Genomic DNA, 17,049 nt, shown 5'->3' with positions numbered 1-17,049 from the left:
GGCAAGCTACCGAGCTATCTCACCCATGTGGCAGAGCCTGGCAAGCTCCCCTTGGCGTATTTGATATGCCAAAATCATTAACAACAAATGGAGATGTTTACTGGTGCCTGCTCGAGCAAATTGATGAACAGTGCTATATATACCTAGACTTTATAACATATTATTTTATTAATCAAAATATGAAAATTAGTAGTACATCAGAATAGATGAAAATGGATCTTTTCTAAAATTCAAAAATGGTGTTACTAACATGACATGTTTTTAGATTGGTGTGTTTATGGTATTAATTTTTATATTTATTTTAAACCGAAGCCATTTGTAACAATGTTAGACATTTACACTATGGCAAGTCAGTCTTTCACTCCAATATGCCACTTAATATTTTGAAAGGTAGATACCTTGTAAATTTTGAACCTGTTTATTGTAGTACTATATTCTTCACTAAATTATTACTTTTGACTGTTCCAATGTAACATGTTTAGGAATTTGTTTAATTCAAATTGATTTTGATTCAGTAAAAACTGAACCCTATTTGTTATCATAAAGACAGAAATTCCCTTTGAATTTTGTTGCTATTGCTATTTTTGGCGTTTGAGCCACACACCCGGCTCTGCACTCAAGGATCACTACTGAGGAGGCTCAGGGTACCATAACTGGTACCAGTCAGCCGCGTGCAAAACATGCACCCTACCCACCCGCTGTACTATTTTGCCAGACACATTGTTCTGAATTTTTGTCATTTTAAATCACAACATGTCACAAAATATTTGTATTTGTTAACTCACACTCATCCATATTAATATATATAACTGCATTAACTACTGTTTCTTTGTTCTTCATTTCTACTGTCACAAATTAGTGAGAGATGTAATTTTTGGAACCTTGATCTCTTTAGTTTTGGACCACACAGAATCAATCATTAGCATGTTTCTCAAACGCTGCCCTAATGCTGATTTTAAGAAGTAACGTTCTATTCTTTTTCTAGACAACGCAGGCCTTTTATAATAAGAGTTAATATTCTCACTTCATCTGACCTTTTCTCTTTAGCAATCTCACTTCTTCTTGCTCTTTGGCACCATCTCTTTTCTGCTTCCAAACCATCTTGTTGTTAGCACACAGGATTTGCTTCTAACTGCTCTCCTGTCTATGCAGATGTCACTTCTTGAATTACTGGAACCCACTGCTTCCTGAAGCAGTTCATTTCATTTCCCGTAGAAATCAGAAAGCTTTTCTCTTTACTGACCTGAAAGCATCAATACTCCTTCATAATATGTGCGTGTATGTGTGTTTTTATTTTTATCTTATAAAAATATTATAAATAAATATTATATTTTAATTTTATAGGTACCTTCTAAATATGGAATTATTTATATACTTATTAAAGTATAAGAAATCTCTTGCTCAACAATTATCTTATGACTTTTAAAGTTATAAATATTGAACACAAATTGGATTTCAGCCTCTTACAAATAGTGAAGTGCCTTAATCAGCCACCATTTGACTTAAAAACATTAAATTTTGTATTTATATATATTATTAACCCAAACACTACGTGTTGCACATTATTTAGACTTTGGCTTGGTTTCTAACTATGAAATTCATGGCTGTTTCCTTCACTTAGAACATCTGGTTTATTTAGTTCCACATGTATAGTTTCAAATATTGCCAGGGAAAATATTGATAGTTTTATGTACTTTTTACTGATAAGTATGAAAAATGTTAGTTTTAATAAAAAATGACAGTTGCATTTATTGTATCTTTAAAACAGCCTGTAATGCCTAATATTTTTCATTATGTCTACAATGTCTCCAAGTGTCTTTACATTTTCAACTTGTACGAAAATTGTATTTTTGTGAGGTTTGAGAATGGTACAGCAGTTAAGCCACTTTGCATGTGGATTTGACTGTAACAATGGCTTCAATCTGGTACCACATAAAGTTTCCTCAATGTTTCCATAATTTTTTAAATCTCTTGTGAAACTATTTTAAGCATCATAATCAGCACAATAATTATATTAGAGCCTTTAATGTTATGCAATGATTTAAAAGGAAATATTCCTTTTAAAAGGAAAAAAGCAAAAAATGTTCTTCGCGAATTACTATTCACTATCTACTTCTATCCTACAGATAGACACTGTATCCAAGGTTAAAAATAAAGTTGAGCAGAAGTTGCTTTAATTTTGCCCCATAAGATGTAGAAAATATTGTCCAGGAGGAGGAGCTAGCTCAGGTCATGATTAGTTCATGTCTGCTATAAAGATAAAGGGGATAGAATTTTCACCAAGGGTGGTACTTATCTGTGACTTTTGGACTTATTTGTGCATGTTTCTTTAGGGCTATGGGTTCATCTTCTGACTATTCAGGAGACTGAAGATATGGAGCATGATTGGTACAATGTGTGAAGGGGGAGTGGAATGGAATTATCTACACTTTGCTCTATTGTGCTGCTTTTGCAGGTTCTGAATTATTATTCTTTTTAGTTCTTGTTATTACTCGATTTCTTTAAAGCCCACTTTTATGTCTTCCCACTTATTATCTGTGTAATTTTAGAAGGCAAATTCATGAGGCTCAAAGCTAATTATGCATTCTATTATGCCGCTAGATATCTGGATGAAAGTCATATTCCAACACTCAATCCTTTCCCTAAAACTCATTTCCACAAGTGATGATTTAATGATCTATTTACTTTAAAGGTTTGCCTTTGGGAACAGTGATTATCCTGGTTAGCTCATTTTAACGAATAGACTCCTTTCATGTATTCTGTCAGTATCTAGAAAAGTCATTCTGGGCTTTGAAAAATACATTCAACACAAAATGGATTGAACCGTGCTTTGACTATCCCTGTAGTGAAAGAGATCCTTCATACCTATGCAGACAGAGTATGAGACACAATTCTCAATTTCCACATTTCTCACATTCCATTGATTATACAAAGGAACCAGCCAGCTGTGGAAATATTGTGGATGTGGGTAAATTGCAGCTTTGTTTCAAAACTCCAAATTTGGTACATGGAAGCAATTAAAAAATGATTAAGGGACAGAATTCTAAACTATGATGATTGCTAATCAGTTTCTCCTCATCCGTTTCTTTTCTTTACTATTCACAGTCAACCTATAACATTATGTATATGTCTCTATGTGGAGCTTTGGGAAATTATGTTCTGAATTACAATATGACCAAGATACTCTCTTATAAGTATAATTAAACATGAAAAAGAGAAAAGACAAAGAACAAAAAGTCATTAAAACATTACCTGTTATATGTAACTGGTTTCAAATACAAGCTTTAGTTTTTCATATGCTTTTCAATTTGATCTCTTAATTTCTTTTGTACTATGCACTTTTGAAAAACACTGGTCTTAGGGGCTGGAGCGATAGCACAGCGGGTAGGGCATTTGCCTTGCATGCAGCCAACCCAGGTTCGATTCCCAGGATCCCATATGGTCCCCTGAGCACTACCAGGAGTAGTTCCTGAGTCTAGAGCCAGGAGTAATCCTTGTGCATCACCAGGTGTGACCCAAAAAGCAAAACAAAAACAAAAACAAAAACACTGGTCTTAGTAATAACATCCTGGGCTGGAGCGATAGTACAGTGGGTAGGGACGTTTGTCTTGCACATGGCCAACCTGGGCTCGATTCCCAGCATCCCATATGGCCCGCCAAGCACTGCCAGGAATAATTCCTGAGTGAAGAGCCAGGAGTAACTCCTGAGCATTGCTGGCTGTGAACCAAAAAGCAAAAAAAAAAAAAAAAGTAATAACATCCATGACTTTTATATATTAGTTACATAGTTGGTTCTATACTTGACAATAAGTAATTCCTTTATGTTAGCAAAATGCAATGTTTTGCAATATGTGGCTTTGTGATTTAGTGCGTATTTCTGTGAGACTGCTTTTTTGAATTCTGATTAACAGTTCAGTCAGAATGTGTATAAACTCATACTACAGACTCTATGTTAGTATTTACTAAAATTGAGATAGAATTACTATTTTAACTAAGATCTGGATTTAGTGGGAACAAAAGCAAGGTGAATTTCAAGTCAGGAAGGACTGTTTCCTTCTAGATATCAGTGTTCATCCCAGAACCACATTTGCGACAGAAGATTTCCTTCTTCTGGGTCAGGAATCCTTCCCCCACTAAGGAGACAGAGCACTTCCCACAGTTAAAGCATTCACTGTGCCACTGGCGGTCTTGAAAGCAAATAAACTTGGCACCTCTGAGACCTGCAAAGAAATTGAGAAAAATAACCATCTATTTCTCAGATGAATATGTTGAGCTTTATGCCAGTCTCTTTTCTAAGAATTGGAGATATGAACAAATGGAGCAAGAAACAAATGGCTTAGATAACTTAACCATTTGTTTATTAGCCATTAAATTTACCAAACCAGTAGACAACCAGTTTGTTAACAAGTTAATTTAAACATTTAAGTTACTCAACCATTTGCTACACATCTTAATAAATGGCTTTTGCAGCAATGAATATTTGGTTATAATAACCCCCAAATATGATTTCTTCTTTCCCTGCTGGCTGTGGATCTGTGTCCTTTGGAAATAGCATTAATAAGCAATTTCTAGTGTAAGACATAGATTGATTCCCAGTCAAAATTTCCCATAATCCATAAAAGTATTTAGAATATGAATACAGAAAGCACATACTGTTGTACATATATTAGGAATTCCTTAGATAAGGAAATATAATGCAATGGGTAGTGGGCATAGGTTTTTAGAGTCAGAGCTATGTAAGCATAAATATTTTTGTTTGCTCATGATCCTATTCTATTAACTGTACAATTAAGATAAAATTTAAAAAAAATGTGCTTCCTTGGCTGATGTCTGATGTTTGAATGACTTTTAGTTCTTTTTTTTAATTATGTGTTTAATTTCAATTAGGACAAAATGGCATAGTTATATTGTGGTTTGGGACACAACTTTCAAAAGCAGAAATTTTTTGGAATATCTTCAAAAGAAGAAATTTAATTGAAATTGAATATTGATGATATATTACCTTTAGTACATAATGAAGGTAATATATCATCGAGGGACAACTATAGCTAAGAGCTGGAACAGAAGTCTATGACTCTGTTCTTTGGTCACAGAGGCCTTGCTACCCAATGACTAATACCTGAGAAGTGATGTGTTAGTTTGTGAGAAATCCACCACCTCAGTTGGACTTCACTTGAACCATGAGATTTCTAAAATAGGAATTTCTGTCAGCAGTGAAATTCCATCTTCTTAATATGAATCAATTGAGAAATTGTAGAAAAAGACAAAAAGACGTAGTGACTGGGAAGGGCTTGAAATGCTAAAGGGATTAGTATTTATCTATTTTGCAAGTTTTCTCCAAGTCATTTTAATACTTTCTATGATTGCTTATCAGCCAGAGTAAAGCTAAGTAGTTCATGTTTTGATTGTCATGGTTTCCAAATATAACTTTTGAAATGAAGAAAAAAAGGACAATATTTCTGTTTCAGACAAACTACCCTTTAATATAATGAACTTTTGTTTGTATCCTAGAAACAATTGCTATTATTACATACAAATTGCTAGCTCATGGTTAAATTTCTACCACACTCCTATTTTGTGTTTGAATTTACAACTTGCTTATTTATGATGCTATCATCATTATTTTCTAATAACCATAAATCAGTAATGTACCAATTAATTCCCTTAATGTTATTCAAAACTTTAATAAGTTGCAAGAATAATGGTCTTCATCTACATAAATCATCTGTTTATGAAACTACTTATTATATATCCTAGCATTTTGATCCTTGTGGACTTTTAAATTTTATTAGTAAGCATTATACAAGTTGCAAATATAAAAATAATTATTCTAGAACCCTATGAATTAAAAAAAATAAGCATATGACTGCAGAGATTTTTTTAAAACTCTGACCAGACAAATAAACTTCACAAAATTTCCAATTTGAACATATTTATTTCCTTAAAGACATCACAGTCATTTTTAGCCAGAAAACTATTTAGGAATCAGGTCTCTGTACCTGAAAATTAACAGAGTGTGAGGTAACATTTATTGAACAACTGGAAGATGAACCAGTCAGTATACTAAGTCCAGCTCTCACCTTACCTTCATATGGTATTACACACACACACACACACACACACACACACACACACACACACACACGGCATGTGCCATGGGACATGAGTGCCAGGCATTGAACCAGTGTCAACTGGTACAAGGTCAAACCTTACTCGCAGTACTCTCTCTAGCACCTATGCAGTAGATACTATTATCAACCTTCTAGTGCATGCCATACTGAGGACCAGAGATTCAATTGCTTGGTCTTCCAACTTTTAAGGGAAAGGAGCAATAAATTAATTCTCAGTAATCTGACTTCAGAGACTATGCTCTAAACTTCCCCAAATGATACTTTAATGTTTCTCTTTTATACAAAAAATATACTCAGGACTCATCCATATTTATGCACACTTCTAACACTTAAAACTCTTTTTACTCAAAATAATTAGAAGCAGAAGAGGGATAGTGTGATATTTTTCAATTCCCCATTAAGTAATGAGGGAAAATGAAGGCCCTGGAAGGTGAATTATTTACCTAAGCTCATTCAGTCGTAATAGGCAGAAGTTAGACCAAGACCAAGGTCTTTTACTCCTAGTCTGGAGCACTTTCCATCACATCAACCTGCTTCATTCATACAAAAAAGTTGGAAAGTTTAACCTTATTTTTATGAAGAGAAAACAATTATATTTGTATCTGGATAGTTTATTCAAATTAATCAAATTTATTTTATTTATTTTTGATATTGTTTTGGAACCACTCCCAGCTGTTCTCAGGGCTTATTCTTCATCCTATGCTCAGGGATCACTCCTGGCGGGACGGAGGGAACCATATATGGTCCCCCTGGTGTAGGGCAAGTGCCCTACCTGATGTGCTATTGCTTTGGGGCTCTGTGGTGGTATTTTTGAAATTATTTCTGGTGACATAGATTTGATGAATATTATATAGCATTTTGAGTGGTCTGGAGAGATCATTCAAGAGGTATAACACACACCTAGCATGTCTTGATGCCTGGCGGTTCATGGGCCACACACTTTCTGAGGGAACCAAGTGACCCTTGAACCCTGAATTGTCAGGTCAATGTTAAAAGGCAGAGCTTCTAATAAAACACCACTTTAAAGCCATTACAATGCAGTTGATTTATTGAAGTGACTTATGATGCACAAATACTCAACTTTCAGAAGTATGTGGTAGTATTAGAATTACCTATGGTATATTGATTAGCTCATATAGCTCCATTTCAAAGAACCCTACTTGCAGAGACTGTCAGTATGAAACATGATGGAAACTTAATCTCATCAGGGTTTGTGGGAAGTCTTTGCCCATCAGTATTAGTCATTTTGAAGCCAAAAAGCTTCCAAACTTACTGAGTTTTTTAATGTGCGTACTTCCTCATCAAAACTCACCTTCACCCCCACTACCCCAACACGTTCATGATTCATTTTAAGAAAAATGCAGAATAGATGAAGTGAAGACTGCCATAGAGGCAGGCAGGGGTTTGGGGTTGGAGGATGATGGGAGGCAACCTGGGGACACTGGTTTTGGGAAATGTATACACTGGTGGAGGGATGGGTGTTGGAATACTACATGGCTAAAATATAGTCATGAACAACTTTGGAAGGGCCTATCTCACAATGATTCAATAAAAAAGTAAAAAATATTATAGATTTTTGGACCTCTAGATACTGCTGCTTATTTGAGAGTCCCAGTTCCTAAGTAAAATAGGTAGAAATGGTGGCTTATTCTCTTGACTGCTGGAGTCACTAGATGTGAGGGAGGCAGGAAATTTCAGTGGTTGAAAACAAGGTTTTGAAGCGAGTCGTTTGGGATTGACAACATATATGTTTGAAAGTGTTGGGGAGCTAAGCGATGGAGACAAGGTGGGAAGAACAGAGCAGGGCATGTTCTATCTGACGCAGCTCTTCAGTTCCAAATGACAATAACCTTTCTGGAGCTGTGAGGAAAGTCCGTTCAACAAAGGTTCTTCATTCTTTTTTGATGTGGAGATAAAATTTACATTGGTTGTTTTCAAACATAAGCAGCTTAACAAAAATAATCCTAAAGGCTGAATACAGCTGATAGGGCCAGTAGAGCTGGAGAAACTTGGTATCTTAAATATACATACATATATATATATATATATATATATCACTGTCATCCCTTTGCTGATTGATTTGCTCAAGCAGGCACCAGTAACGTTTCCATTGTGAGACTTGTTGTTACTGTTTTTGGCATATCGAATACACCACAGGTAGCTTGCCAGGCTCTGCTGTGTGGGCAGGATACTCTCTGTAGCTTGCCAGGCTCTCCGAGAGGGATGGATATGTGTGTGTGTGTGTGTGTGTATGTGTGTGTGTGTTTCTATATATGTATGTGTAAGTGTTTGTGTGTGTATCTATATATAATAGGTATATTATCTATAGAAATACAGAACCAGACTCTTTTCTTAGGCTCTCTCTCTTTCAGTGAAAGTCTGCTAATTGGCTTTATAGTAAGCATTGCCTTCTTTGAAGGTATATGAAATTTCAACTATTTTGGTGATATATTTAAAGATGGTTAAGGGATAGCATAATTTTTAATTTTATGTTTCACAATTCAAGCAAAAAATATGTAACATAAGAATTCTAGGATTAGAGAGAAGGAAATACAGTTCTTTTGTACATTCACTTATGACATAAACCCGAAAAATAGCTTCTAAGGGGCTGAGGAGAGAACTACAGGTGGGGGTGCTTGTTCTGCCTGGGTGACACTGTTTCCGCCCCGGCAATGGAGGTTCCAGGTTAGCCTAGGTGGTCCCTGGCAGTGCAGAGCTCTAGCATTGAAAAGATTTGTTAATTTGGCTGAGGACCACCCATAACATTTATTGGGAACACTCTATTTGCTCCCCCCCAATTCACCAAAAGAAAAGCTTCCATATCTCTCAGGTGTTCTGCTAGCTTCAGCTCTTTCCCTTTAAAATGCCAATAGTTAGTGTTTTAGAAGTGTCCCTGAGGAAATCACACAGCATTTGTGACCTTAAAAACTGCTTACCATAGATTGATTTACCATTGTTATTTTTTTTTTTTGGTTCTTCAGCAAAATGCTATATTTTTTTTCATGGTGCCCACTCGAGCAAATCGATGAACAACGGGAAGACAGCGCTACAGTGCTACAATTCATAATTAAAACTTATCGCAAGTGAATAGAGAAGAGAATAATACATTTGTCAGAAGCAGCTTCAAAATAAGTTTAATTAATTCCTGACCTATGCTACCCAATTATTATAGCTTCTAAAGTTTATACAATACTTGGATTTAATTAAAACTTTTTTTTTTCTATTTTAAGGGTCATTGGCCTGCATTTGGAATTAAGCAAGATTTTGATTTATGAGAATCCCTATCTCCCAATTCAAATCTATAAAGGTCTGGTTCAAACCAGCGCTTTTCATGGTCTTTTGTAACCTATTAGTTCATCCTTTTCTCTTTCCTTGAACTATTACTTTACTTGAATATAGTTCCTATATGTTTAATATTAATTGTCTTGTAAGGGAATAGCTAAACTTTGTTGTTATCTTTCCCCCTACATGGTATGATAAAAATGTTCCAAGACAACAGAACCTGGCAACTAGTTTATAGAACTAAATTTACCAAGGGGTGGGTGGGTGGGGGGAGGTTAGGTAGAAGGTGGCCAGAGGGGAACCTTATACAGGGTGGAGGGAAGCAGGCATGAATGGAGGGTGTGGTGTTGGAAAATAGTATGCATGAGACCCTGTCATTAATTATATTGTAAATCATGGAGCTTTGACTTGAGGGATCTTTGTAATTAGTGCTTTTATATATGGGCATACATGTGTGTTCATCTCAGAAAGAAATGAGGGAAAGATCATCCATGTATTTTACTTGCATTGTTATAAATGTAACACTGTACCACTGTCGTCCCATTGCTCAAGTGGGCACCAGTAACGTCACCATTGTGAGACTTGTTACTGTTTTTGGCAGATCGAATACACCATGGGGAGCTTGCCAGGCTTTGCCGTGTGGGCTGAGTATTCTTGGTAGCTTGCCAGGCTCTCCAAGAGGGAAGGAGGAATGGAATTCGGGTCGGCCGCGTGCAAGGCAAACACCCTACCCGCTGATAGCTGAAGTATTCATTTAGTCATAAATGTCTCATAAGGATGTTCCATAACACAAAAACTCACCGGTAATGGGTTTTGTGCAGGCTGCACACTTTTTGGCATAAAGATAGTTGTAGCACTCCAGACAGAATGGAAAATCATCTCTGGACATAAACTCTTCTTCGCAGAGCTCTTTTCTACATCCACTGCACAGAAAACATTCCTTATGCCATGGCTGGCCTCGGAATGTTATCCCACCCGAAGTTATCACCTGTGAAAGTAACACAGAAAAGGTAGTAAGGATGAAGGCCATAACAACTCAGGCCTTTGTCTGCTTCTCATTCACAGGTATAAGTGGCACTTGAGTCTCATTTATCATCTTTTGGTAAAATGCTCCTTTCCAGTGATTTGATTTTACTCAATTAGAGATCAAAGGGCTATCAGAATTAAAAATAACTGGTTAGGAAGATCTGAATTGTCCTCTTCATAGGGAATAGAAAGGCAGCAGAATTACAATGGATTGAAGAGGATGAAAAAGGAAGTAGGCTTGTGAGTTCTTTTCTCACCTTTTTTTCCTTCTAGCTTTCTTCAAAAGACCTGCAATTTAGAGATAAGATATTTTCTATTCTGAGTTCTCATTTCCCAGTCTAACTTTTAAGGGCTGTGAAAAAAAGTCTTTTCCTTAAAACTTGACACCAGATTCGAGCAATCAGCAGTAGTTAAGTCTGAATGGGACTGAGAAGCACTGTCAGCTAATAATGACTAACATTGCTTAAGGGGTGTTTTTTACCCCAGTCCAAAGCCCTGTGCTTACAGCAGGGACTATTATCCTTCCCCTTTTGGAGCTGAGGGTGGATCTACTGAAGGTTAGACTGATTAAATCACTTTTCTGGGTCACACAGAGCTAACATTTAACTTGCACAGCCTAACTTCCCAGTCTGTGTGCTTAACTGTGAATACCACACAGAGAGATGAGATTATTTTGCACAGATAAACAATTAATAAGGCCTTGTGGAAGGAATGAATAAATGCTAACAGGGAAAAGGCATTTGGAAAGCAATTCCAATATTGTATCTAACAGAAATGGGATGCTGTGGGTTAGAGCATGAAGTTTTAGCCCTAGGTAATTACTGAACTACCCTTTTAGTTCAATGAGCACAGTGGACTTGATGTGTGGTATATTTTATATTAGAGGTACTTATTCTTCATCTATAATATAAATTTTCCTAAAATGCATCAATCTGGGTTCTACTTTTTAGAACACTGAAATATCTTTATTTGCAATCTTTGACAAATTAAAAAAAAATTTAACCATAAATATTTTGGGAGAAGTGTTAAGTGTGTTTTTAGTCCTGTAAGAAATATCTTAATAATGGTCTGGACACAAAGCTCAATGGGCTGAACCCATGCTTTACATGTAGGAGACAGAAGTTCAGTCCTTGGCACAGGATGTCCTGAACACTACCCAGAAGCAACCCCCAATCCTGTTGGGAGAAGCCACCAAGCATTAGAATTGAATGTGGTTCAAAAATTCAAAAAAAAGAAGAGAAAATTCTTTGTGAAGGTTATTTGATGAAAATGTAGTTTCCTACGAGGAAAGTATGTTATTCTAAATAAGTAAACAGGCAACAGAATGGTGTCTGTGAAGGAATTCAAAACATCCCCCATTGACTTCAATGCCTTATGGCAGACATAGCAGACATATAATTTAATTATAAATTAAGTACTTTGTATTTTAAGTGTAGTAGAAAATTAGTTGTGAATGTGCATGTGTGTTTTATGCACCATGCTTTAGAAAGTGGTTGTAGGCTTCCACTTCCAGACATAGCAGAGTTCATGATTTCCCTGACTTGTTTGGTCACATGACTAGCAGGCACTCTTAAGAGATCAAAAAGTTACTAAAAAGCAAAATAAAACAAACACACGAACAAAAAACCGCTATGCACACAAAGTCACAGCAAAATAAAAGCTTGATATATACTAAAGATACTTTAATGAAGGAGAAGAAACTTTGAAATGTTAAAAATAGTTTGCTTGTGATTATGCTTCTTTGGAAGAAGGAGAGCTAAGATAAAACCCAATACCTAAGCTTTGTTTTTGCAACTGATTAATCTCAGGATTTAGATCAATTTTCTGCTCTGGCAAAGTAGATGCAGTAGTGCCTTTGTACTCAACAGAGGACAGCTGATGAATTGCAGAATATATTCAAAAGTATCTGATCCCTGAAGAGTTTGAATTCAATGCATTTTCATCGTTTAAAGTTACTTGTTTTTTCAGTGTAAAGTAAACTTTAGTTTTACCAAATAAACCCCATAAGAAAAATTCTAAGGATCTGTTTGTGAAGTAGTTTTTGGCTTTGATTTTGTTTTTGATCTGCTCTTTAGTTTGGGTTAAAACAAGCTCAGTTTGAATCATGTGATCAGAAATATTTATATTCAGTTTTCTTTCAAAGATTTGTGCTTTAAAAAAATTAAAAAACAATCTGACATTTTGGTGATCTGTGTTGCCCAATATAAATATTTTATACATTTTTGGTAAGGCTCTTATAACCTGTGAAATGCCTCTGCTTTGGCTCCGGGCAGTACTAATGCTGACTTAGTAGAGAAATTCCTTCTGGGAATCTTTGTAGAATGGAAAGAAACTTTATATAGTATGCACAGTAAATAATTTTAAGGTTGTTCCCATAAGTGTCATTAATATTTTAATATGAATTCTTAAGAAATGTGAGCCCAAAATGGTCAATTTAGTTGCCATTTTTTTTTCTAGCATCCATTTCTGCATGCATTTTTTTTTTCTTTTTGGGTCACAACTGGTGATGCTCAGGGGTTACTCCTGGCTCTACGCTCAGGAATTACTCCTGGCAGTGCTCAGGGGTATATGGGATGCTGGAAATCGAACCTGGGTCGGCTGAGTGCAAGGCAAATGCCCTACCTGCTGTGCTATTACTCCAGCCCCAGAATCAAGAACTATTTTCTAAGAAATATTTTGTATTCGAAGAGAGATGTGTGTCCTCCCCCAAAATAAATGAGATCATGTGTAGCAGCAGCAAATGGTTCTAGAATATCAAATCATTTGAACCTCTGGAATATTAAATTCATGTTCTTATTAAAATTTTATAGATTTTTTTGAAAAAAGACATTCTCACTGTAAAGAGGTAGTGCTTTTGGACAGGTTGGCGTTCACAACTAATACAAATGCATAATGGGAGATAGGCCATGATATTATCAACACATTCCAAATGTACAGTGCAGCTAAAAAGCACTGGTCTGGAAGGTTTCACAAAGTTCATCCACTTCAGATAATTACCTTTTTACAGAAACTGCAGTAGTGAGCAAACTCCTTCTCAAAACATGGTACACAGTAATTGCCAGTCTCTTTGGAAATCAAAGGTTTAGTTCCAATTGGTTGTCTGCAATGCTCACATACAAAACAGGTTTCATGCCAGTAATTTCCTTTAAATTCCATTTTTCGTGAACCTGTATCCCAAAAATAAAAATGTCATAGTATAAATTAAGTTTATCTTTACTTTTTTTTAATCAAAGATGCACCAAAATTCTTAAATATATGTGCTTGTACATATTACATTACGGTAACAAACTAATTGTTCTTCTAAACATAGTGTTTTGTTTCTACATTATTTATTTGTAAAAATAAAAAATTACATAAGTAGAGTTCACTATAATTATGGTAAATATTACTAAAAACTGTTGTGCAATTTACAATTTGGAGATGTAAAATTGCTGTTAAGTGATAACTCTGGAAGGCTGACCTTGATTGAGCTATAACTGGACTAGATGAGCTATTATGATATTAGCAATGTCTGTTGTACCAACTCCTGAGATTGATGTCATATAATAATATCTAAAAAAAATAAGTTAAAGAGAGGGAATTGTGTGCCTTTATTGCTGTCCATTGAGATGGAGATAAGGATCAAAGTATAGAAAATTAATGCTCCGCTAAAGTCGGAACAATTTTTATGCATCTTTGTCTTCTCTGAAACGAGATTAAAACAGCCTTCAAACCAACTTTTGTCAAAGTACAAAATGATGGTTGGCCCCATTATTCACTGATGGACTATTTTCTAATGCCATTCGTATCTCTATGTGGTCAATCCATTTATGGATATAGATTTTATTTTTATTCCATGACTCAGAGTCTGGTTTAAAGTGTTCTTAGGAATAAGATTTATGAAAATAGGCAGCACACTGAAATATATCTATTTAAGAAAGAATGGATAATCTTTGTTTTTATTAAGTACTCTAAATGGGATCAAGAGATAGTTAAGATGTCTTTTCTTAAAATCGGATTTTGTTAGCTGTTCTATCTTTCCCCCGCGCTAGCTTAATTCAAAGCACGACAGCTTTACTTAGATACTGGATCTCCCTTATAATCTTACCAGGCATGATGGTCTTCTTGCAGTGGAAGCACTTGGAGGAGCACTCATTAGAATAACACTCTGAGCACAGCAGGCGCTCATCCTTGGCAGCAAAAGGCTTTTCCACCAAAGAGTGATTGCATTTGGCACAATTGAAGCATCTTTCATGCCAGTGTCGGCCTTTATAGCAAAGATCCTTTGAGACAGTAAATAAAAGTTAATTAAATGTGTTTGCAACAAAACTGGTCATTTTATAAGACAAAACTAAACACTACTGGTAGTCCAGCGCCAGTCAGTTGTGGTGGTAGCCAGAGGGAAAGTTGTTATTGATACTATTACCCATAGAGAGGAGACTCTGGGGGAATTAAGAGCTAGAACCTGGCACTTTCTTGGTGGGTCACTAAAGATGGCTGGATAATAAATGACCCTTCTCCAATTATTTTTAATTTCTTATTTCTTTTTATTAACTACAATAAAGGTTTCCATAGACACAATTTTTATTTTTACTTTGCAATATCCTGATACAGTTTGAGAATGACTTAAGCAAAATTCCACATCACTGAACTGAAGACACACAGACAGACACAAACACACACGCATGCACACACACAAACATACACACACATGTGCACTGAGGGATTATCTATATGTGAGAGGCATAGGGCATAATGAGATTAGCAGACATGAGTCTAATTTGAAGTTATCTTCTAACATCAATATTAGGATTAAAATAAAGTGTATATTTCATTTTTTTAATTGTTCTAAGCATACTGTTGCTTAGAGCATTGTTGTTAATCCAGAAGATCCTTACATTCAATAGCAGAACAAGAAAGAATAATCAATATTAAAGGAAAATAAATGTGCTAGACACACATCTACTGTTCATAAATAGCAATTCTTTGAATACAGGCATTAATTTACCTTAGAGTTTGATTCAATTGACTCTTTGCACTCTTCACAGTAGTTTGAAAAGATGCGATCAAAGCAGGAAACACAGTATGGATTGTTATCCTTTAGTACATACTTCTTCCCTAGAAGTGATGCTGTGCAGTATTGACAATAAAATTGTGGAGTTGTCATTTTGTTTAATCCTGTGGACAGGAGAGTTATTCATGAATATGAAAGCAAAAATTTAAAGATCAATTTTAAAGCCAACTATATATCAAGTCCTTCTGTAAATTTTTATTTGCCTTAACCAAAATTACACCATTTTAGGAAAATGTCCTATAGTCCTGGTGACACTTAGAGTGATTTAGGAAAGGCTACTTTCCTACGTTGGCAGTTTCTGTGTGTTTAACTAACAAAATGCATCAAGCCAGCAGCCAGATTGTGAAAAACATCTTGTATTCATCATTCGCTAATGTGGAATTCAATGTGAATGTGAATATAGCATTTCACCTCAAGGATATAAATATGAACCGTTGATAGGGCTTTCACTACTGTCATCACTTAGTCTCTGCTAAAGAGTTCTGGAGGCAGTGTTCCACAGAAATAACAAGTCTTTTTTACTTTCACTGAAATAGAAATTAGTAACCAAGCATACTGCCATTTCAAGCCACTTATTTCTCAACTTTCTAGGGAGTATCTAACAAGGTTTCTGCATATTAGTCCTAAGATCTTCTTATGCCATATTCTCTTCCTTTGGGACGTGTTTCTTATTTTTTTTACATTAGCCATCACTCTGTTCTCTAGACTCCAAATCTCTGGCTTCAGCCTATCTTCCATTTGTCTTGTGGGCCACTGCAGTGCCCCAGGACAAGCTGACCAAGACGAATTTCTTAGAAAGTAGGATTTAATCTAAGTGATTGGTCCCTGTGATTACTGCTGAGCAATTATCCACACAGAGAATGGTAAATAAAACCATCAACAGTAGAAAAGAGCTATAGGTTTCGATAGGTTTCATCAGCATTTGGGCTAATCAGAAAGACTAATAACATTAGCACTTTTCAGGATGAAAAAATTGATATGAAATAATAAGGCACGGTATTATGCCAAGGGTAAAAATTCTAATCATTTTATAAATTTGAGAAGACCACTAATGAACAAAACATGGATTAAAACGGTTTTGATTTTGGCAAAGAATTTGAGTTTCATTGTTTTCAAAAACAAGGCCACTGGTTTTCTTGGAAAATGAAAATGAGACATATCAATTTTGGCTTTATTAACTATGGGGAGCCATCTACATATTCTAATGATCTACCTAGGAAATTTTTAAAAGTTTAGCAAAATAAAATGTAAATTTTATGATTCTCTACATCATTTAATGTTACTTTTTATTATTTATTAATTTATTTTTTAATTTTCAGATTCCTTTGTTGTATAATGTTACTTTTTAATGTCACTTCTATTACATTTGAACTATACTTTCACGCAATTTGTCTTCTTTTAATGATGAGGTTTTTCTACCATAGTCTCTTACTAATATAAAGTATACAAATTCTGTGTATAGCAGCTTAGCTATATTATTCTTTCTTTCTTTCTTTTTTTTTTTTTTGGTTTTTGGGTCACACCCGGCGATGCACAGGGGTTACTCCTGGCTCACGC

General features: G+C 35.4%; 1 protein-coding gene across 1 annotated transcript in view; it reads right to left on the bottom strand.

The window, feature by feature from the left end:
- Nucleotides 1-3,839: 3,839 nt before the first annotated feature.
- The window catches only part of FHL5 (four and a half LIM domains 5), a 52,747-nt gene continuing 39,537 nt past the window's right edge, over nt 3,840-17,049 (bottom strand). Inside the window, exons 2-6 of the mRNA XM_004605679.2 lie at nt 15,427-15,596; nt 14,527-14,701; nt 13,437-13,606; nt 10,215-10,401; nt 3,840-4,220 (exon numbers count right to left, since the gene is read on the bottom strand). Coding sequence (XP_004605736.1) covers nt 4,057-4,220; nt 10,215-10,401; nt 13,437-13,606; nt 14,527-14,701; nt 15,427-15,585 — 855 coding nt within the window. The 5' untranslated portion in view covers nt 15,586-15,596 and the 3' untranslated portion in view covers nt 3,840-4,056. The remainder of the gene's footprint in view (nt 4,221-10,214; nt 10,402-13,436; nt 13,607-14,526; nt 14,702-15,426; nt 15,597-17,049) is intronic.

This window comes from Sorex araneus, chromosome 4, assembly GCF_027595985.1.
Source record: "Sorex araneus isolate mSorAra2 chromosome 4, mSorAra2.pri, whole genome shotgun sequence".
Taxonomy (NCBI): domain Eukaryota; kingdom Metazoa; phylum Chordata; class Mammalia; order Eulipotyphla; family Soricidae; genus Sorex; species Sorex araneus.
The sequence above is the reverse complement of the archived record's forward strand: the minus strand, read 5'-3'. Positions and strand labels throughout refer to the sequence as shown.